The sequence below is a fragment of the Mus pahari genome, chromosome 9 (assembly GCF_900095145.1).
Source record: "Mus pahari chromosome 9, PAHARI_EIJ_v1.1, whole genome shotgun sequence".
NCBI lineage: Eukaryota > Metazoa > Chordata > Mammalia > Rodentia > Muridae > Mus > Mus pahari.
Genome location: NC_034598.1, coordinates 80,152,345 through 80,175,898, shown reverse-complemented (window position 1 = coordinate 80,175,898; position 23,554 = coordinate 80,152,345). Strand labels below are relative to the sequence as shown.

Genomic DNA, 23,554 nt, shown 5'->3' with positions numbered 1-23,554 from the left:
TCTCTCTCTCACACACACACACACACACACACACACACACACACTTTCTCGAAATCTGTTGATGTGTTGCGGTTGGAAGAACTCACTAGGAAATTACATTTTGCAAACACAAGCAGACAGCATTTAATGAAATCAATGAATTCAAGGAAGAAGGCTGAAGATTTGTGTCTCTCAACATGTGACAGCATGGGGTCAAACCAATTAGTCTTTGTCTCACAAGACAGTTGAAAACACAGTTGAAGAGCCCCGATATTCCATCTGAGGCATGAGCTGTCACTCGAGTTGAGAAAGAGCCCCCTGCCTTTCCCTCTCCTGAGGCCCATGATGCTCAAGCCCAGGAAATAGAAGGAAAGGGGTCTCCCCAGCAGAGGCTAGCATGGACTCATTGTTCCGTCGATACAAATGTCAATACAGAGGAATTTAATTCTCTAGGAAGGAGTTCATATTTTTTTTTGTTTGTTTCAATGTGGAGGACAGGGTGTCTTAAGAATGTTGAGCCACTCCCATATGAAAAAGTTAGATGCCTAAAGCACTGTGAACATCCATGCAACCTCTGTGACCCAGTCTCTCGCTTTCTCTGGGCTATGATCAAAACTGAGTCCTGTGGAGTCACATGCTACCTAACTTCCCTATCACTCAGGCCATGTCTCTGAGCTTCTGCTCTGATGCAAGATCTAATCAGTTTCCCCTACAAATCCTAAAGGAGGCAGGAATAATCTCCCTTCTATTTTAAGGTTTATTTTCATTTAGACGCATGTGTGAGCAGCTGCTTCAGGGGCCAGAGGAGGGTGCTGTCCGGAGTTAAAATGACAGGATGTTGTGACACATCTGACATTAGTGCAGAGACGTGAACTTGGATTGGATCCTCTGCAAGAGCGAGAAGGATTCTTAACCACTGAGCCATCCCTTCGGGCTCCCGTTCCCCTCCCACACCCCTTGCAAGACAAGAACAACGCAGGTGCCTCCTGCCCCTCTCCCCCAAGTGCTACCATCTTCCATTCTGATCATGGTGGTTCTTTTATAGATCCTCTCCATTCCAAGACTCTGGCTGATAGAAGGCATAGCAGGTCTCAGCATGCAGAGACTCCACACTCACACTCTTCCCACTTGAACCTGGCCTAAGAGTCCAGAGAAGCCTCATCATGCCACACTGGGCCACACTGAGATCAGCTGCTTGCTGGATGAAGTCTATCAGGAGGACACTGAGTCACTGGTCCAGCTTCTGTGATGTCTAGCGCCTGCCCATCCCCTGCTGGTCCAGGTGACAGAATGTGGTCTGCTGCCACGCTGACCATCTGACTGGCAGGAGCATTCTCTCACCCTGCTCTCCTGATAAACCCAGGGGCTATGTGGCAGAGCAGCCACCACTCATTATCACTGTGGATTGATTTTTGCAGATTCTGATAAATCCATCATTACTGTCACCACGGTGATGATGTAATGCAGCAGGGAATTGAGTCCCGTGGCGGGCTTTATTTTAATCACCTTAAAAAGGACGTTAGCCCTGTATTTATTTATTGAACCACTAAAAGCCTGAAAGGGTCACTTTAATTATTCTGTTATACTTGACTGCATTTTATGGGGGGTGGTGTTGGAATTATCTCCTAGAGTGGTACTTGGGACGGGGGATTAGCAACGACTTCAAGATAAATCCCTTGCAAATGTCAAGTGTGTGTTATAAGAAGACTTGCTGTTCAGCTTTGTTGGTGACAGCCAAGTGATCAAGTACTTACTGATCACTAGATCAGCAACTGCTAGGTAAAGGTAGGCATGGTGTGTGTGTTGGGGGTGGGGGGCACATCAAGAGCTAGGAAACTTCAGACCCAGGGTCAAATCCCATTTGCTGTTTCTGGATGTCCTATGGAAAAAAAATGTCAAAGGGAGAATAGAATTTCAAACATATAACAGCCATCTCTAGCTCATTACGACAGAGACTGTGTAGCTGGCACAGCCTAAAACACATACTGCCTGGTTCTTTGCAGTACGAAAGTCCTGAACCTGTGGGTCACAACCCCATTGAAGGTCAAAGGACCCTTTCACAGAGGTCGCTTAAGACCCTCGGGAAACACAGCTATTTACATTTCATAACAGCAGCAAATTACAGTTATGTGGTAGCAATGGGAATAATTTTATGTTTGAGAGTCACCATCACATGAGGAACATATTAAAGGGCCATGGCACAAGGAAGATTTAGAACCAAGTTGTAGAGAAAAGCTGTAACCCCTGCTCTACAAGAGAGCACACTGTCTTACTAGAGAAGCAAGACAAGTGTGTGTTTAAGTTCTTTTAAACTTTGTGCACTCACGTTTGTATGTTTGCATGTGTGTATATGTTTGTATGTTTATATGTATATGTTTATGTGTGTATATGTATGTATGCTTGTGTATATATGTTCGTGTGTATATGTGTGTGCTTGTATGTGTATATATGTTGGTGTGTGTATATGTGTGTATGTTGTGAATATATATATATATATATATATATATATGTGTGTGTGTGTGTGTGTGTATGTGTGTGTATATATTATGTTTGTGAGTCTGTGTCTATATGTGTATGTTTGTGTGTGTGAGTGTTAGAGGCCAGAAAACAGCGTAGGGTATTGGTCCTCACCTTACCCTTGTTTGCTGCTTCACACACTCATGGGGACTAAATTGAGGTTCCCTCCTGTCAGATAATTCTAGCGTATGCCAAGTTCACAAGTTGCATTGCCTCCCATCTCACCTTAGGAATGCAAGAATTACAGATACATGCTGTTGCCCTTGGCTTTCCCTAGGTTTAGGGGATCTGAATTCAGGACCCGTGACTTCTATGCTTATCCCTGTGCGCTGCCCACTGAGCAATGCTCCCTGGTCATAACTCTGCTATTGTAAACGACTCATTATTTGTCCTCTGAAGCCAAGTCTTTTTCTCTGTGCTTCTTGTACTTAGACTGTAGTTGTCTGCCATAGCAAAACTGTGAGACAGGAGAGCATGCTCTTGAACATGCTTGAACATTTCTCGTTCATAGTACAAGATAAGAGAGCCTTGTCACTAGTAAAGAAAAAAGTTGTTGTTCAAAAGGTAGGTGCATTTTGCTCTTTTAAAGGCTCTAGAAACACCATCGGAGGCTGATATCCTTTTAACTTCCTACTTCCCCTTGGGTAGATATAGCCTTGCAACCTCAAAAGGATTTCGTTTGACAATCTTATTGTTGAGAGGAGTTTACATTGGCCACGGAGGACTGAGTCTTCTTACGGAAGTAGGTGCCTGCAGTTTGCTTCCAAAGAGGGTTGTGTCAGCTCTTTTATTTGCCAGGAGAATTTTTCCTTAATCTCAGAGTTAGGAGGCTAAAGAGCAATTAGTGGGATGACCCCCTGTGAAAATATACAATTTAAGATAGGGCAGCTAGATAGCTGTACATCATGGATATGAGGATTCATTAAAAGGTTTTTTTCTTTAATATTTGTTGATAACATTTTAAAAAACAAAATAAATACAAAGGACCAGAGTACAATCTTTCGCATAATGTTTTCTGCCCTCCATACTTTAGATGTTATTTGGTACGTTAATTTAAAGTTAATTTACAACCTGACATGATGTAGCCAAACCCCCAAGCTAAAAAACCATAACTGGGCTAGATACAGCCAGGACTTCTCACCCCTACAGTGAGGGACTTCCTTCTTCCCTTATCCAAGGTTCCCATACATCAAATCTAGACATCACTGACTGTAACCATCCTGGTCCAACACCTTCTACCCATTACCCTCCGAACAGTCCACTTCCTGCGAGTTCCATTTTAGAGACAGGGATTATTTTTAAGTGATGGTAAATTTTAATTATTTTGTTTAAAAAAGGGGGGGAGTGTGGGTTTCTCATTTGTTTGTATTAGGATAGCACTTAGGAAAGCGCTTAATCAGGTGGTGTGCAGGATGCCTGTTTATTTTTATTTTCTTTATTTTTTATTTTTTCAAAAACTAAGCCATGGGCTGGCAAGATGGCTCAGGGGGTACGAGCACTGACTGCTCTTCCAAAGGTCCTGAGCTCAAATCCCAGCAACCACATGGTGGCTCACAACCATCCGTAATGAGATCTGACACCCTCTTCTGGTGTGTCTGAAGACAGCTACAGTGTACTCACATATAATAAATAAAATCTTAAAAACAAAACAAAACAAAACAAAAACCCACAAAAAACTAACCATTATAAGATGTTGGAAAGTGTTTAACTGCCTGCAACAGTTCTCCTTGAAAACGTCTGAGAGGATCAACTCTGAAGACACAAGCAACTTGTACTGGCTGGTCTTATGTCATCTTGACCCACTATAGAATTATCTGACAGGAGGGAACCTCAATTTAGAAAATGCCTAAGTAAGATCCAGCTGCAGAGCATTTTCTTAATTAGTGATTGATGGAGGAGCACCCAGCCCATGGTGGGTCACGCCATCCCTGGGCTGGTGGTCCTAGCATCTATAAGAAAGCAGGCTGAGCAAGCCATGAGGAGCAAGCCAGTAAGCAGCACCCCTCCATGGCCTCTGCATCAGCTCCTGCCTCCAGGTAGTGGAGTGTCCTGCTTGAGTTACTGTCCTGACTTCCTTCGATGACTAACAGTGTCATGGAAGTGTAGGTCAAATAAACCCTTTCTTCTTCAACTTGCTTTTAGTCATGGTATTGTATTGCAGCAATAGAAATCCTAACTACGGCTCACCTTATGTGACGTCTGACACCAACATAGCTCAAACTGCCATGACATTTGTGGAGAAAAGACTATTGGAAAGAGGTCCATTAAGAAGGCTCAGTTTATTAAGAACAAACTATACTCTATTAATCTGTTAGTAGAAAAAAAAAATCAGAACTTAGCGAAGCTCTCTGTAGGTCTGGACCCGAATCAACACTTGATAAAACATCTCTCAGATTTTCACTCACGAAATTAGTTCAAACAGGACGGGATGAAAAGTCACATGGATTCAAAATCAGCAGGACATCTGAAGTCAAAGGACATGAGAGAGATGAAAGGTAATACAACTAATTAAACGAAAGTGTCCTATGGGGCCCCACGGGGGTGAGTATTTGGCTTAGAATTATTTAACATCTTCATTAGTGGCCGAGAAGAGGACAGATGTAAGATATTAATCATATGTACAAAGTGAGCAGTGTGGTGACCAGCAGTGGCGACAGGAAAGTGTAAAAGGGAATGGGATATGGAAAGAAAGGGCAGAATACAATCCCATCAAAGAATAATGGGAGAGTTCAGTGAACACCTCACGATGTATTTGATGTTTGGTCCCCTGAGGAAATACCCCTTCGTAGGAGGCCCAGTACAACAGCAGAGAACTTGGGATGTAACTGGGAACTGGGAACTGCCGAAGGTCACCAGAGTCTCAGGACTTAGGTGGGAAACTTTCAGAGATCCATGTTCTCTTCTGAGAGACTAAATCTTGCTTCTGTGACCTGGGGACTAACTCCAAGATGAGGCTGACACAGCCCACGGTGGAGCTGCCAAGGCTATCCCCTAACTTACTCTTGGCCATTCAACCTGAATGTAGCCCCTCAGATCAGGTCTGAAGGACCAGAATGCTGAGACCAGAGAACACAGTTCTTAACCCTGCTTCTAACACACCCTCTCCCAAGACTCGGTTTCAACACTGGATTTTTGTTGACTCACTCTTGTTTTGGCCATCCTGGCCCATCTTCTTCTTGAAGAAGATGCCTGGCCTTTCCTGGGGCTTCCTCTTTCTCTTGGCCCTCACCCTGAGATGCCCCTCTCCCTCTCCATCTTCCATGAGAATAAGCTCCCGTTTGGCTGATGCACAGATGGGACAGACTGTTATAGTCTAATCCTGAGAAAAGCCTGCATTATCTTTAAGAGTTTCCCCCCTTCCAGAGAGGCTTTTAGCAATATTATGTGGTTTAACACTTACTCGGTTTAGGTCATTTAAGGTAGGGTAGTAGTTAAAACTGCAGATTCTTGATCCAGATACCTGGGTTCAAATTTCTTATCTACAGTTTGGTTTTGAGGTAAAACTTCCATGCCTGTAAAACGTGGCATTGTGACACTTAGATTAACAGACACTGAGTTCAGGACACAGCAAGGGCCTGATAAAGATTAGCTGCCACTAGTCAACTTAGTCCACGCTGATATTCTTTCTATCTTCTATTCCTGTTATGAGTGTTCGACTCTTTTTATAACAAAGAATCTCACTTCCTCATTCCAAAACATTCTAAGTTTGACAGTGCAAACTCCATGTGGGTCTGTATTGTGCCTGCCTAACACACAATTGCTGCTCAATAAACATCCTCTGAATGAACTCAATGCAGAACAGGCCCATAGAAGCTACTCAAAAACAAACCAACAGAAGTCTATGTTAAATTTAATTTTCCTTCTGAAGGCAAGGTTCTTATAAGGGTCCATTTGGTACTGTCTACGAGAAATTAAAGCACGCATTGAAAAGTCATGGAGGGAAGCAGAAACATAGGTTGACATGGTTGATTTCTGCCCTATAGTGATAAAACATATTACAAGGAATTACAAGTACGGCCAAAAAGGCCAAGCATGGTGGTGCATCTCTTTAGTCCCAGCACTCTGGAGGCAGAAGCAGTCGGATCTCAGAGTCTGAGGCCAGCCTACTCTACATATTGAGTTCCTAGTCTACACAGTGACAGTCAGAGCTACATAATGAGACACGGTCTTGAATAAAATAAAAACAAAACAAACACCTTCCTCCCCCCCCCCAGAACAAACCAAAACAACAAATCCAGCTAACCAACCAACCAACAAAACAAAAACAAAAAACTACAACCAGACATCATCTACATTACACCGCATGTCATTACAGCCTTCCCCGAGGACGGGAGGGGCAGCTATAGCTTCCCTCATCAGATGAGGGCACCAGATGAGAGATGGTTAGGGAATGAAAGGAAAGATGGTCACTCCGTCAGGTGACAGGACCTGCTAACTCATGGTTTCAGGAAAGCAGAGATCAAGATTGGTCTTACAGTAGATAGCTGCCCTCTTTCTAGGCCAGATGAGATTTGGGGCTTCAGTCCCCTGACAAATGGGGGCTGGTGTTTCTGGATCAGGATATCTGTCTTAGGGTTTCATTGCTGTGGACAGACACCATGACCAAGGCAATTCTTGTAAGGACAACATTAAATTGGGGCATGGCTTACAGTTTTAGAGGTTCAGTCCATTGTCATCATGGTGGGAAGTACGGCAGAGTCCAGGCAGACATGGGGCTGGAAAGGGATCCGAGAATTCTACATCCTGATCTGAAGCTAAGCAGAAGGAGACTGTCTCTTCCACATTGGTTGTGGCTTGAGCACTAGAAGCCCTCAAAGCCCGCCTACACAGTGACACGCTTCTTCCAACAAGGCCACACCTACTCTAACAAGGTGGTGCCACTTCCCATGGGTCAAGCATATTCAGACCTCAGCAGTGTCCTGGATCTAAGTCTTAGGATCATGAGAATGTGAAGCCAACTGTCCTGGGATTGAACCAGGAGTCCTCCCCTATGAGCACCACATTCTCAGATGATCAAATCCATACTAAAATAGATGCAGTGAAAAGCTTTGCATTGCCACTGAAGAAGCAAGACAAAGATCCCCAAAGGTACACACAGGCTCCAGCTTGTTCACCCTTCTATGCTAGCATTTGTTCCCTGCCTCTTCTGCCAAGACAAACTGAACTACTGAAGTCTCCTGGGTTTTCTGGCCATGACCACACTTATTTATGGCAGTTGCTTCATGAAGAATATTCACTCCTCTGTCTTGTTGAGCCTAGGTGATTCTTGTCCCTCTAAGGTGAGCTGAAAGGTCCTTTCCATCAATCAATGCATCCCTCAAAGACTCAACCAACCACAATGATTGTGCTTAACTATCAGGCACTGGGCTTAAATAAGCAAGAAAAACTAAGAACTAAGACTCTGTGCATAGCAAGGCTTTGAGTTTTTGTACGTTCTGGTTCTGCTTATACATACATATGCATATGCATATACATCTTGTATTGCTATGGGTGTTCTCGTGGAAAAGAGTCTTAGGGCTGATGTCCTGAGAGAGGGTTAACTCAGTTTTGTACTGCATGCAGTATCCATGGAGTTCAGCATGACATCATATAGCAGATGCTCCAAAGCTTCCCGTAGGAAGCACTGACTCTAGCTCAGCATCCCAGAGCTTCAGATGGTGCCCAGCACACAGGAAGCATTTGGTGCCAAGGTGATGTGGGCAGATGCATTCAAGAAAATCTCTCGGTGGCTTCTCTGCCTCAACTGTCGGGTCTACTACACAAACTTGACATGAGAACCAACAGTGCAAACCAGAAAGTTTCATGTTCATGTGATAATGAAAGACAGTGGCCTTTCACAGAGAGAGCACAGGAAATCTCTCCTGTGCCAGGTGGCATACCATTCCCTGCCAACCAAACTTGAGATTCTGTTCTGAGTCACACATAGGTAAAGTCAATGTCTCCGTCTTAGCAACATGCCTTTCTCGAAACATAGAAAGGCAATCTGTAGAGAAGTGTTGAAGACCAACCTTGGCTTCTTTTGAGACCTACCTTTCTTCCTTGGTGACGCTACTTTTTAAACCACAGTATCACAGTTTAGAAGGTACAGGAAGCCAGGGTGCTATGACTATGTCACCCTTCTCTTTAAGACATTTACAAAGCACTGCCCAGACTGCTGTACAAGAATTCGGCTGAATTTCCATCCAATTGCATCACGTGGCACCCCATTAATATGTATAATCTCTGTTTTTATATATCCATAAAAACAAATTTAATAAAAAAAAAACCCTAATCTCCCAAAGGGAACATCCGGATGATTCTATTTACATAAAATTTTAGAAGCAACAAGACTATAGAAATGGAGACCATGTTAGTGGTGTGGGGCTCCAGGGCTGGTAGGGGCAGGAGGCAGTAGACAGCTATAAAGGGGCAGCCTTGGGAGGAGTGTGGTAAGGTCCATCCCATTCCTTGACCTCTGACATCATTAGCAGGGCTTGAGAGCTTCAGCTATAGTCTACAAGGTGGTACTATCAGAGAAAAACAGAGTGAAAGTTGTCTTATGAAACAATCAAAGACAAGAGAGAAGTTGGAAGACACACACGGGTTCCAAAACAAACTTTAAAGAAAGTGTAAACATAGACAGGATGGCACTCACGTGAAGACGGGTGCTGAGAACGGTGGGACAGGAAGGGACCTCAGGAATAAAGCCTCAGGTGCGAGCCCACGGGGATCTCAGTGAGGGTGCTATCGCCACTGACCCAGGGAGAGTGCTCAAGGAATGGTGCTGGAGACCCATATGCAGAAGGGGTACTGAACCTCACTTTACTGTATCTATGAAAATGGACTCCAGCGGGTAAGGTGTACACAGACGAGTTAAAACTCGAAGAGGAAAATGGAAGTTTGAAAGGCGTCACAACATTAGGGTTTGGTAGTCATGTCCTGGGCCTGTCCCCCAAAGCACAAGAAAGAAAAGAAAAACAAAACAGGCAAATTAAAAGTTCACTGAGGAGCTGGTGAGATGGCTCAGTGGGTAAGAGCACCCGACTGCTCTTCCGAAGGTCCAGAGTTCAAATCCCAGCAACCACATGGTGGCTTACAACCACACGTAACAAGATCTGACGCCCTCTTCTGCAGTGTCTGAAGACAGCTATAGTGTATTTACATATAATAAATAAATCTTTTTTAAAAAAAAGTTCACTGAAATTAAAAGTTCTATGTATCAAAGAGCATGACTAGTCCAGGTATATAACTTAATGTAGAATGCTTGTCTAGTGTATGTAAAGCTGTGGGTTTGGGATCTAGCAACACACACACACACACACACACACACACACACACACACACATATATATATATTCACACATACATATACACACATACACACTTAAACACACATAAACACACATGTACACATCAGATGTACACACATACTCTCTCATACTCGCTCTCACATACACTCTCTCATACACACACACACACACTTAGCAGAGTTGAAAGATAAAATACAGAATGGGAGAGAAATACTTTCAAATGTTGTATCTGGATAATCCCTAGAATATACTTCTTGTGCCCAAAGGAAGAAAACAAGTCAACCAGTCAAGTCAAGGGGATTAGGAGTTTAGTGGAAGACATCAGCTAGTGAACAAGCAAATGAAAAGGAGTCAGAAAGCACACTGAGAAGATAACCAAAGTCAGCGAGGCTGCCGCTCACATCTGTGAGTACGGTAATGACCAAACCAAACCAAACCAAGTAGGAAAATGTTCGTGGATGCGAGAGACAGAAACCCTTGAGCCCTGTCAGTAGAACCCCTGGCTAGACAGAGTACCATGGAAGACAGGATGGTGACACTTGTGTGATCCAGGAGTCTTAACTCTGTGGTGTTGAGCAAAAGAACTAAACAGGATGGCTCTAAGAGGCAGGCCTATGCCGGGGTTTCTAACTGGGCTTGTCCTAGTGCCTAAATGGTGAAAGCAAACCAAGAGCCTATGCTTGGAGGAATGTATAAATAAAATGTGTTCTCTACATATGCTGGAATATTATTCAGCCTTCAAGAGGAAAGAAAGTCTAATTCGCGCCGCAACATAGCGAGCCTGGAGGGAACAATGACAAAGTAAGCCTGTCTTAAGAGGCAAACCCCTCACACGAGGTGCCTGTGTTATATCATAGAATAGGGGTTTACTGGGGTCTGGGGCGGGGCAAGGGCGGGGTCGGGGTGGGGCAAGGGCGGGGCCAGGGCTGGGGCGGGGGAGGAGTTACTTACTAAATGAGTATTGAGTTTCAGTCTGGCAAGATGTAAAGTATTGCAGTGAGTGGCTGTACACGCAGTGTGAAGGAATACTTACATTACGGAAGTGCACACTAAAAATAGTGAAGATGGTAAATCTCGTGGTCCCTGCAGTTTACCAAAACTGAAAGCCATCACCACCAAGCTTAATTAAAAGACAAAAGCTTCGCACTTCTCTATCCAAGCTCCTGTCACTGCGTCTTTGTCTTCAGTTTTACAAACCACGGAGACCAGAGGAGCAGCCCATCACTTAATTAAGTCTCAGAGACGCAAAGGCCGGAGATATTGGCACACCAAAGCTCACTAATGCTTTAATTAACTTTATAATCCATTTGGGTTCACAGGCCCTCAGCCTGTTACTTAATTCACCTAAAGTTACTATCAACTTTTCAGTAATGATTAGAAATGTGCTCCTTATTGGTGTTGACACTTGACCGTAAGTGGCTGCAAATGACCAGAACGGAGCCCCAGCCTGGTCACACAGGAGAAAGCTGGGCCCTTGGAATTTCTTCCAGTGCTGATCTTAATTTGTCTGCTTCTGACAGAGTCAAAAGGGAATGAGGGAGGGAACCTGTCCTCTGTGTGTGTGTGTGTGTGTGTGTGTGTGTGTGTGTGTGTGTTACCATGTGTAAACACTTAATGAACTTCTGGCAACTGGATAGACCCAGTACGGAACTAAACAGAGTCACATGTGTCCTGTGCAGAAATATTCACATGGTCTCAGCCCTTCTTTTTGTATATGACTGATATCTAGGCTGTGGTAATTAACTATAACTATGAAGACAAAGCAAGAGGATTTTCCAGGAAAATTTCATGGGGAAAAAAAAAAAACAAACCACTTTTGAGACAAGGGAAGGAGACACACATTCTTCAGCTGTTCTATCTTGATGTTGTTAATGATGGGGTCAATCAACTCCATAAATCAAATCAAAAAGTAAGCAAGGTCAGTTTGCTTATTTGGCATAGACCCCTACCCACACACATAGCGCCGCCGGTCATTAGTGAAGTCAGAGTTTCTGGTTTGAACGGGGGTCACCTCGGCTGTACATTATACCTTCCCCAGTGAGCCACAAAGTCACCTTTACAATTCCACTCCTACTGGAACAGCATCATTTTTCACAATTACAAAGTTTTAATTTCTCTTCTGCGAATGTGAAAGCCTTTGATGTATTGAGCCAATTATGTGAAACTTGGTTTAAAAATGAACTAAAAAAGAAAAAAAAAAAGTGTGTGGGGGAGGAGGGGCTGAGGTTATAAGATGGGGAATTTTACAACAGAAACCCAAAGTAGTAAGAGTTGTTGTTGCCATCAAAAGGGGATTTTGTCTTTCCATTATCAATACCAAAGTTGAGCCTGACCTGCAACGCCCCTTCAGTTCTGTTTCTCTTGCTCTCCTTGACGCTTCCTCCTCCTGAGTCCTGGGGTGGTTTCTCCACAGCAACTTGACAGAGTTCCTGCATTGGAGAACATCTCCTCAGCATGGGAGTGTGATACACAGAAAGGGGCGGGGCTGTGTGCACACAGGCACTTGCTTCTGATAGCTCTCCGGAATACTTCGAGTGTCACGTTACCTGATTCCTCTCGTAATCTGATGGCTCGCAGGGGGTAAAGGGGTGGATGCATTTCTTGTCCCGTTTACACCAAGCACAGCCGGTTCTGATACATGCCGGACATCTGGTGACATGGAAAAAAAAAAACAACTTAATTTCTGTTTTTTCAGGGAATTATTCACATTCTAGAAACTTCTCTCAGTGGCGCTACAGGTTGAGAGCATACAGGAATGATACTACTATTAATAATAAAGTCTTTGACTAGCTAGGGTGGACAAAGGGAGAAAGGATGTTCCTTTGAGGTTGGAGAAGCAAGTAAGGCTTTATGTGTTTCTCTGGGAAGCCCTGTGAGTTGATGGATTGTCATCACACTTACAGAGGTGTTGCCATGGAGACCTGAAGCTGGGGTCACCCGCTGGTCTGTTAATAACAGGAACCCACTGAATCTGATTCTGAACCTGGTTGCTATTTGTCTACCCTCAGGTAAGCCTCCATAAAGAGGGGATCTTTCTCTCCTGGCTGGCACTCAGCGGCTCAGCAAAGCCCTCACTCGCTGGAGCAGCTGTGGCTGCCACTCACATGGTGTGAGACACAAAGCATTTCCTGGCAGGCAGAGAGGATGGGGCACCACTGTTTGCTTTACAACCGAAGGAAGAGTTGGACCTGCTCATCAAATGAGGCATTTGTGTGGGGGTGACTGTGGAGGGCCTGAGAATGCCCTCCATGCATAAGGAATGACCAGAGATCAGGGCGAGACATTATTAATACAAGGAGGATCGGGGCTGGTCTGGAGAGCTGTCCAAGGGATGCCTCAAAAAAACTTAGCAGGAGGTAATGAGGAGAGCGGACAGAGGGAGTACACGTGGCCTGGAATTCATATATGCCCCAGAGAGCCTAACAGACCGAAAGAGGTTCCCTGAGGGCAGAAAACAGATTATGTTTCAGAGAGGATTATGTTATCCTCTCCCCAAGGAGCTCTCCAGGCTGGTGGATCTGGCTCTGTGGTCACATATATACCTAGCAGTGGGACCCCCGGGTATGTCATTTCCTTCAACCTGGACTCTAGAGCAGGGGATCTACAGAGAGACATCTTTAGACTGTCTTTGTACCCCTATTTTCTACTTCATTCTCTCTTCCTTTTACTTGTTTGTTGGGTTGGAGGCTTCCAATATCAAGAGTTCTATTTTTCATCCCTAACTTCGTTCTGTTTCTTAGACATCGATGACTCTCTGTGCGACCTTGCAATGTACCTCTTTGGTAAAGATAATCTAACATAATCTGACTTCACTTTTTTCCCTATAGTGATTTCCGGGCCAGGCTGGAAGCTGTTCTCGTGGGCTGTGTATCCAATCACATCCCAGAATGGATAACACACCTCTGGTAGTACAGCCCACACGTGTCCTCTGTCCCAACTGCAGAGGATGGGCCTCTGAAGAGACTATTTCCTCTGCCTTTTCTCTGCTTTAGGAGCCAAGAGGGAGCTGTAGTCCAAATTCAAAGGGTTCAGAGCTGAATCGGGGCCAAGAGTAATAAATGGAAGACACGGGGCTAGGGTTGCTAAGTGGTAGGCTTGCTTAGCATGCTCAAGGCCCACAAGACCAATTCCCTAGCATCACAGAGAGAAAGCAAAATGGATATGCCTTTTAGGTGAAGGAGACTTCAACTCGTCCTCATTCACAGGTCTTACTGCTCTGTCCAAACTCCCAGAGCCATTTGCATTATGGGAGAGTTTAGTGGTATTCCTTACTGATCCTTACTTCAGGGATCCTCCAGGTCTGGGGAAAATACCTTTCCCTGTTGATAGGGACACCTTGGCGCATGCTCTCCACAGCTGCTCCAGTTTTCTTGTTAGGGCTTGAACGAGCGAGCACGGTTTATTACCGCCGTGGCTCTCCTAGCTCCCGTTAGGCCATGCTCCAAAAGGCACTTTGGAAAGTTCTAGTCCGCAAAGGAGTTCTTTAGGAAATCGAGGAGCAAAACAAATAAATTTAAAAGCAATGAGAACATTTAAAAGTCAAAGCCAATCTTACTCTTTTAATGACGCACAGTTGGTGAAGTTGAATCTTTCTGATAAGTTCCAAGACGGAAAGGAGAAGGTCGCATTGACAACTAAGACATCTGGAGGGAAAGAAAGGGGAGGGGAAAGGCATTCATCGTGGGTTCCCACCACAGTCAAGCATAGCTGGAGATGCAAAAGGAAGAAAGAAATATTCTTGCCTTTTCTACACAGAGGGCACGGGTGTGCCAGCTGTTCACCAACATTTCAATCAGTGTGTGGCTCCTTCCCCATGGGCCATTCATGTCAGGCAGCCACAGTGTACAGCATAAGCCTCCAAACAGACTGAGCCTGATGCTAGCTCCAAGGCTCCCACAGATAATCACCAGGAAAAGCCATTTTACAGCCCATTTACATCCCATGCTCTCACTGGGTTCACTACCTCAGCTTGTAATTGGCCAAGGCATGAGAATAAAACAAGTCAGCGAGCAAGAAGTGCCTGGAATATGAATGCCAGCGCCAGAAAAGAAACCCTGCACCTTCAGAGACGGCCACACTCTTAGGTAAATATTTACCTAAGAAACCCTGAACGCAGTACCCTGGGGTGAGGCCCAATGATCTCCTTGGAAGTCAGCTGCTATCAAATGAAGGTTTTCTGGGTTGCTTCTGAAAACCTTGCCTGCTGGTTGGAAAACTCCAAGAGAATAAAATTGGGGGGGGGGGGAGAACCTATGCTAAGTCAGCAGTAGAGAAATGCTGCTTTCACTATCTCCTTAAACCCCAATGCTGGATCTGAGGCAGCAGGAACTCAAACCCAGCTGTTGGTCCGAATCACAAAGGCTTTAGGGAAATATCAACACCAGAGCAGTATTCTAAGCCACAGTGACTCAGCAGACCTGAGGCTGGTCTCAGAACCTGCGTACTGTAATGCCCCTCCCAACATAATGAGCACAGAGACCATCCTTTGGATACCAGGGTCCACAGCAACACCACTGCGGTCCTATTATGTCTAAGCAAGGACCAGCGCTGATACAGAGGAAATACTATCTTCTTACTTGTAGGAATTCATGAGGCTTGTTAAATGAGAGTCTTGACATTGTGAGAAGTTGGCCTGACTTTGTAGACATCATCCCTATATTCCTTCCTGGAATTGTATTAGTGCGCTGTTCACAAACTCTAAGGATCCCTGCATGGAGATGCCTCACTTCAGCACAAGGAACTCCTCTGATGGCTAGAATTCCACACAGCATTCTGCTCACGCCAAGTGGGCTTTTGTGAAATGATAATCTTTTGTTCTAAAGACAAGGAGGTCTGGAGGGCTGACACGACCTCTCTGCAGGAGCATCTGAACAGACACTTGATGCATGTTAGTGAAACGAACACATGGCCATTTAGCACTGAGGGACTCCCAGCGAAAATACATTTCCATAGACTTGACAAGGGCCCAAGGAGGGTGCCCAAGAAGTCAGACTTTACTGAGCACCAACTGTGCACAACACGTCGGAAATTTCCCAGGGAAATGAATATTCACAGCCTCTCCTCTGGAAGCACTTACAGCTCTAGAAGAGGTAAAATAGCCAAGGTGAAGAAGAAAACAGAGGTCAAGGGGATGCCATGTGAGGAGGTTGAATTCCATGTAGAACTTAGGTGCAAGATAGAGGTGCTTCTGGAGAACCAAAGGTGTGGCAGAAAGTCTAGGAAGGTGTCTGGGTGAGGTGACCTTTCTCGACTATTTCAAAGTATATGGAAAACAAGACTTGATGGGAGAGGTAAGGCCAGCCAAAATAGGCCAGGAATGTAGACATGATGAAATATATATATATATATACACACACACACACATATTCTAACACTGAGGAGGCTGAAGCAGGAGGATTTGCTGCACATACACACACACGGGGGGGGCAAGGGGGAGGCAGAGAGAGACAGAGAGAGAGAGCCCACAAATCAAGTTTCATCAATTGCTTTAGACAGCTGAGCACAAAGAATAGACACCCGAGCTTGTTACATTCAGCCAAGGGAAGGGGAAGGCAGTTGGAGCTTCTAATGCCACCAATTAGCTTTCTAAGTCAGTCTTGGATACTTAGAGTGATATTTTATACGTGAGCAAGGTCTGCATCTTTAATGACCCAATTTCACCAGAAGTGCATTTGAAAGACAGTACAGTGGTGATAAGGTAGAAAACGGATGCACTTTTAAAGTATCTAGATCCAGTGATTTCAAGGGACATTTTAAGCTTGTGACTCTGGCTTTGTGCATCCAGTTCCCCCTTGAGGGGAGAAGGCTCAACTGAGCACTCTAGGCTCAATGTTTGGTATACCCTCAACATTTTTATTTGGGAACTCAATACTCCATTTGATAATGTCATGAGGTGGAGCCTTCGGAAAGTAGTTAAATCATGAGGGCTTCCTCCTCGTGAACGGGATTGGTGTCCTTATAAGGGAGGGTTGGGCATCATCTCTGAAGCAGAGAGAAAGAGAGCCTTCACCATACACTGTATCGTCTGATGCCCTCATCTGGGATCCCCTGCCTCTGGAACGATAAGCAATAAATTTCCGTCTATACATATTCCAATATTAACCTTGCTGCTCACAAGCAACTCAAACAGCGCCAGTGTGATAACATTCTAGGAGGCGCCTACCATCACCTTAACTCTCCCAAGTCTTTTTCATCTTAGCACACTCATGAATCCTCTTTTGAGCCTCCCGGGCGTCCCTAGATGTCCACTTCACATCCATTCGCCTCGAGTACCAGCTCTCAGTCTCTCTTGTCTGGACCACTTCGATGGCTTTTCTATTAGCCACTCTTTAGGAACCAAGAATTTCAGTTCTTTACTTTCCTCTTTTCCTCTCCATTTGTTACCACCCACCTGTCCATCCACTCCCTAAAAATTCACTGATTGTAAATGGACACACTGGGCTAGACACAATGCTATGCACAGCAACAAACTACTTTTCAATGTTCCTGCCCCATGGGCCTTATCTTCTCCTCTGGGATAGATCATCCACAATCGTGTCTTCCTGCTAATGAATCTGACTGTGCTATGCTACTTGTAGCTGAGACCTCCCAGGATGGAGCCTACATTTCACATGGTCTTCTATTGTCCCCTAGCTCCCCTGCTGTCCAGTTTGGTTGCATAACTGTCTCCCTTTCCTCCCGCTTATCTCTGTTCATCCCTCATCCTTTTTTTTTAAAGATTTATTTATTTATTATATGTAAGTACACTGTAGCTGTCTTCAGACACTCCAGAAGAGGGCGTCAGATCTTGTTACGGATGGTTATGAACCACCATGTGGCTGCTGGGATTTGAACTCTGGACCTTTGGAAGAGCAGTCGGGTGCTCTTACCCACTGAGCCATCTCACCAGCCCTCATCCCTCATTCTTGTAGGACTGAGATCACTTACCCAAAAGGAGATCCACCCCAGTCTTAGTTTGAATGAAAATGGCCCCATAGGCTCATAGGGATGGCACTATTGAGAGGCGTGGCCTTGTTGGAGTAGGCGGCTTTGTTAGAGAAAGTGTCTCCCAGGGGTGGGCTAGGAAGTCTCATAAACTCTAGCCTGGCCTCACTGTCTCTTCCTGCTGCCTGTGGATCCAGATGTAGAACTCTCGGCTTCTCCAGCTCCAGCACTACATGTCTACCTGCATGCTGCCATGCTTCCTGCTGTGACAATAATGGACCGAACCTCTGAAACTTAATCCAGCTCCAACTAAATGTTTTCCTTATAAGAGTTGTCATGGTCATGGTGTCTCTTCACAGCAATAAAATCCTAAGACATAAAGGTACCTTTATAGTTATAGGTACCCAATAATACTACATTATAACCCTACATTTATGCACTACATTGCACACCAACATTTATACTCTCAGTGTAACCATAATAGGTTATAAGGATTCTGAAGCAAGGGTTAGCTTAATCTGTTTGCACCTTCATATTCCTGGAACCTAGCAGAATACTTTGTATCCAGCTGTTCATACTTCCTGTGTGAATGAATAAATGAATGAATGAATGCACTGAATTTAGAATGTTTTCTTATCTCACCTAAGGTACCACTGATTTCTGAGCTCTGAATCCTCTCATCCAACTGGAAAGCAAGCCCAAAGGTTTCTTGCTGTCCCAAGCTCTCTTAGCCAATGTCTCCTTCCCTATCTCTCGCCAGTCACATCAGAAAGTGAGGGGCTGGAGTTGACTCAGGAGATGGGGGCAGTATGTAGTGAAGAATCGGGTGAGAACCAGAGGTAAAGAGACAGCAAGGGAACTACCCCAATCCCCAGTAACTGAACTCGGGAGAGGCTCTTGCTTCTTGACTGTGTAACGATTGCCCAGAGGAATCCACATACTGTAGCTGGGTCTGCTGGGGATGTTGCAGGCACAGGTCCAGTTCAGATGGCTTCTCCCCTGGCAGAGCAGCTTGCCCGTGTCTGCGTTCTTCACCACGCACTCCGAGTGTCTTGCGGAGATGCTTCCCACAATGGTCACTGTGGTCTGTGCAGAGGGGGAAAGACACATAGCACGTGGTTGGTTTGTATCATCATCGGTATTCCTCCTAAAGCCTTATGGGAAAATCACCTTTAGACCTGTGTGGGACTTTGAACGAAAGTGGCCCCACAGGCTCATAGGGTGTGGCACGATTAGGGGGTGTGGCCTTGTCAGAGGTTGGCTTTGAAATCTCAGAAGCTCAAGCCAGGCCAAATGTGGTTCACTGTCTCTTCTTGCTCATTACCATAAGGATAATGGACTCAACCACTGAAACTGTAAGCCAGCCCCAATGAACTGTTTTCCTTGTAAGAGCTGTCATGGTCACGGTGTCTCTTCACAGGAAATAGGAACCCTCCCTGACTAAGACAACCTGCCATGGGAAGGAGAGTTTCTCTAGGAAGCTGGTGTAAAAACACAGATGGTTTTACTGGCTGTTTGATTTGTTCTTCTATGAACTGCATATTCCAAGTTTCTGACCACATTTCTGCTGTGTATTTTTCTTATCAATTTTGAGGAGCTCTCTGCACCATGTAGATATTAATCCTTATCTGTCATATTTCTGACACATACTTTCTCATAATCTACCATTTGTTTTTACTTTTGTTTATATAATCTCTTAGCCTGATACAGCATCTCTCTGTGTAATCAGATATCAGCTTGTTTTGACTATTAAATGCGTCCTAAACTCTAGCTTACAGACAAGAATTAAATAATTCCATCCTCCTTACTGTTTTGTTTTTTAAACTTAACATTTTTAACCCATCTGGAATTTATTTGTATATCTATAGTGTGGGATAAAAGTCCAATTTTATTTTTATCCAGATGGCTAATTAGCTATATCATCACCATTTCCTAAACAACAAAAATCCTCTCCTTTCCCCACTGAACCAGGATATCACTTTTACTTCAGAAAACATTTTAGATTTGTGTATTTTATTTGTATAAATGTATTTCTTGCATAGATGTATGTGCCTGTATCAGGGTTAGACCCTAACCCTAACCCCATCCTAACCCCAACCCCAACCCCAATCCTAACTGGAGTTCAAATGGTTATGAACTGCCAAGTGTGTGCTGAGAACCAAACCAGGATTCCCTGTAAGAGCAACAAGCACTCTTAACTTCTGAGCCATCTCCCCATCCCTCAAGATATCTGTAAAGAGACACCATGATCATGGTAATTCTTATAAAGGAAAACATTTAATTGGGTGCTGACTTACAGGTTCAGAGGTTTAGTCCATTACTGTCCTAGCAAGAAGCATGCTGGCATGCAGGCAGACATGGTGCTGGAGAAGGAGCTGAGAGTTCTACTTCTTGATGCACAGGCAGCAGCAGGAGACTGTCTGTCCCACTGGGCATAGCTTGAGCACATATACTACCTCAAAGCCTGTCCCCACAGCGACACACTTCCTCCAACAAGGCCACACTCCCTATGGCCAAGTGTTCAAACACAGGAGTCTATGAGGGCCATTCCCATTCAAACCACCACAATGTTCTTTTTGCAATGTATTACCATACAATACATGTAATATATTTGGAATCTACTTCTATCCCATGGTCACTACGATTTAATACTTTAAATATCTAATAAGGCAAATGCCTCCTTATTTATCTTTATTTTCATAGGAATTCCTAGACATGGTTCATCTTTTTGAGATTCACAATTATCCAAGAGACGTTGAGGTGATGATGTATCTTACTGAACAGCAAAAGTATTCTGTCATTTTGGTGAACCATATGTCTCTACATTATTAAGCATTCCCATGCAAACACAGGATTTTATTTTCATTTGCATGACTCTAATCCATGGTTTATTTAAGCGGCTGTTCCTTGATCTTTCGGGTGTTAAGGTGCCCTTGCCACCTCTCTATTCCTTCCTATGAATGCTACCAGATAATAGCTCAATCTGCTTTTAAAATTAGCTATGGTTTACCATGTGGTCAAATCCCCGAGATTTACAGGAAGAGGGTTTTCTGAGTGTCTGCATACGTGCAGAGGCATATAGTGCATATGTAGGAGGACCAAAAAGAAAGACCTGAAGTTCCAAACTCCTAAAGCAGATTTCTCCACATGAAATATCTAAAGGACCAAGGCAGCTAGTTCTCCCATTGAGAAGGGAAGTTACAGGGTTAAATGCTAGCAGATCAACTGACTTCAGGCATAGGAGGGAACCTGGTGGCAGATGGGTTAAGAGTGGGAAGCTGAGTAGGACACCAGGTAACCCTTTCACCTGTCTGTGATGGAGACCAGCGTGGACCACCTGAGGGGTCTCCACGCACATCCCCCTGACCTCTGCTCAGACGTCCTATCTGGTCACCTATGCCTTCCCCGCTGTCTCTCCTGGACGCCTAACAGCTTGCTGAATCTATATCCCAATCTTAGATTTTTTTTTTTTTTTTTAAATTTCTAGTCCACGGACTCATGCTGTGGGAAGCAGGTTCTTTCAGCCTGAGTTCACCTGGCCTGAAGTCTACGCCTCTATATGAGACATGTTTTACCTATCTGTGACTCTGTGGACTGTACCTGGTACACACTGGGCAAGCACTTTACAACGGATCTGCATACGCATCCCAGCTGACCTTGTTTGTGATCCTCCCTCTCCAGTCTTCTGAGGAGCTGGGTTAACAGGTACACACCACCACAAGTTCACAGGAGCGTGGGGATGAACCCCAAACTGTTCTTGCTGGTGTGACTTCTCAGGGGCCTGCACTCTCGGGCATAATGACTTCTTTACCCCACGATACTCTCTTCGTCACGCACGCTGGTGCATAACGACATATTTCTGATATGTGTGTCTCTTACTCTGAATTCCTTCATCAGTGGTTTTTCTAAATCCCATTTTCGTCAGCTGTTTAATTATTCCCCATTTCCTTCCAGTTCTCACACATAATTTTTACATAACTGAAACCATTCTGCTTATTTATTCTATAAATAAATAACAAGCTCCTAAAATGGCCAAATGCTGCTCAAGGCACCAAGTAACCAGCTAGCTAAACAACTACAGTCCTTATCCTTTGAGAGTTTACAGAAGAACAGACAGACATCCCAGTAGAGTCAAACTGGAGGGTCATATGGCATCAAGACATCATTAAGAGATGACAGGAGCCTGGGCTATAGTGGCAGAGTGAAATAGAAAGAATTAGACCAATTCGGGGAGCCATCTGGAGGTTGGATGGACAAGATTGGAGGGAGGGATGTGAATGTGTGGATTCTGGTGAGAAGACTGATGGATGAAAGCATCAGTAGTAGTATATGCTGAGATGGGACTTGCTGAGGGAGTAAGGTATCTCTCAAGTTCAAGATACTTGTATGGCATCAAAAGGATATATCAAGATAGGCCTGAAGGTCAGAGGATCAATACTGGCTAGACACAAAAGAGATCTGAATGTATGGAAGACATATAAAGCCATGGAAGTGGATAAGTAGATAAGATTGTATGGACAAAGAATAAAAAGAATGAGTCCAAACTGGAATATATATACACACATATATAGTGTGTGTGTGTGTGAGTGTATATGTATATGTGTGTCTGTGTGTGTATATATATATATATATATGTATATATGTATATATGTATATATACATGTATGTATGTATATATATACATATCATATGTATATGTATATGTGTGTGAGTGTATATATCCCACATGTGTATATATATATATATGTGTATTATATCATTTATTATATATGATATATTGTATATATGATAATATATGATACATTATATCTATATCTATATCTATCTATCTATCTATATATATACTTTTTTTTTCTTAGAGTCAACAATATGTGATGTGACATAAGGAGAAGTGGAGAGGTTAAGTGATGGTTTGAGTGAGAATGGTACCCACAGGCTCATATATTTGAATACTTGGTCCCCAATTGATGAAACTTTTTAGGAGAAATTAGAAGGTATGGCCTTATTAAAGGAGGTGTGTCACTGGGGGTGGGCTCTGCGGTTTCAAAAGACTTTTGGCATTCCGAGTGTCTCTGTCTACTTGCGGATCAACATGTGAACTCTAAGCTGTTTGAACTATCATGCCTTTACTCCATCCTCATGGAGTAAGCCTGTAACTGTAAGCCCAATTAAATGCTTTATTTACAAGCTGCCTCAGCCATGTCTTTTTGTCACAATAGAAGTGTAACTAAGACAGGGAGTGTTATGCACGGGCAATGGAAGAAGGGGTTTCATGAATGCTCCTGGTCAGGACTTTGAGGTGCTCAGTGATCAAGAGTGCTTACTCCACAATCATAAGGACCGGAGTTTGGACGCCAGGAGACACACAAAAGGCTGGGCATCCCTACAAACGCCTAGAACCCCAGCTCTAAGCCAGGTGGACCCACAAGGATCATTAGAGCTTGCTGCCGTCCAGCCTAAGGTAAAAAAAATGTGAGCCCCAAGTTTAGGGAAAGACCCGTCTCAAAGGAGTAAGTGGATAGAGACACAAGAGGAAACCTGCTGCCCTACATAGGTGTGAATAGCCACATAAAGCATATACACATACAAGTAAGCAAATATTAATTAACTAATTAATTATAAAAGAATACTGCCAATCATCCTAGTAGGACAAGGACTTTAGGGTGGAGGTCAACAGTGACCCTGGCAAGTGCAGGATCAAGGGGACGGTGAAGGAGCAGCCAGGTAGGAAATAGAAGCCAGAATACTGTTTCAGGTACAGTGGGAGGAGCTCAGAGTCAGGAAGCAAAGGGGTGTGTGTGTGTGTGTGTGTGTGTGTGTGTGTGTGAGAGAGAGAGAGAGAGAGA

The 23,554-nt window shown here is 44.1% G+C and overlaps 1 protein-coding gene across 1 annotated transcript in view; it reads right to left on the bottom strand.

Moving 5' to 3' along the window:
- The window catches only part of Plxnc1 (plexin C1), a 153,811-nt gene that overhangs the window by 63,112 nt on the left and 67,145 nt on the right, over positions 1-23,554 (bottom strand). Inside the window, exons 6-9 of the mRNA XM_021204886.2 lie at positions 18,650-18,794; positions 14,341-14,428; positions 12,332-12,434; positions 12,119-12,214 (exon numbers count right to left, since the gene is read on the bottom strand). Of these exons, the coding sequence (XP_021060545.1) occupies positions 12,119-12,214; positions 12,332-12,434; positions 14,341-14,428; positions 18,650-18,794 (432 nt within the window). The remainder of the gene's footprint in view (positions 1-12,118; positions 12,215-12,331; positions 12,435-14,340; positions 14,429-18,649; positions 18,795-23,554) is intronic.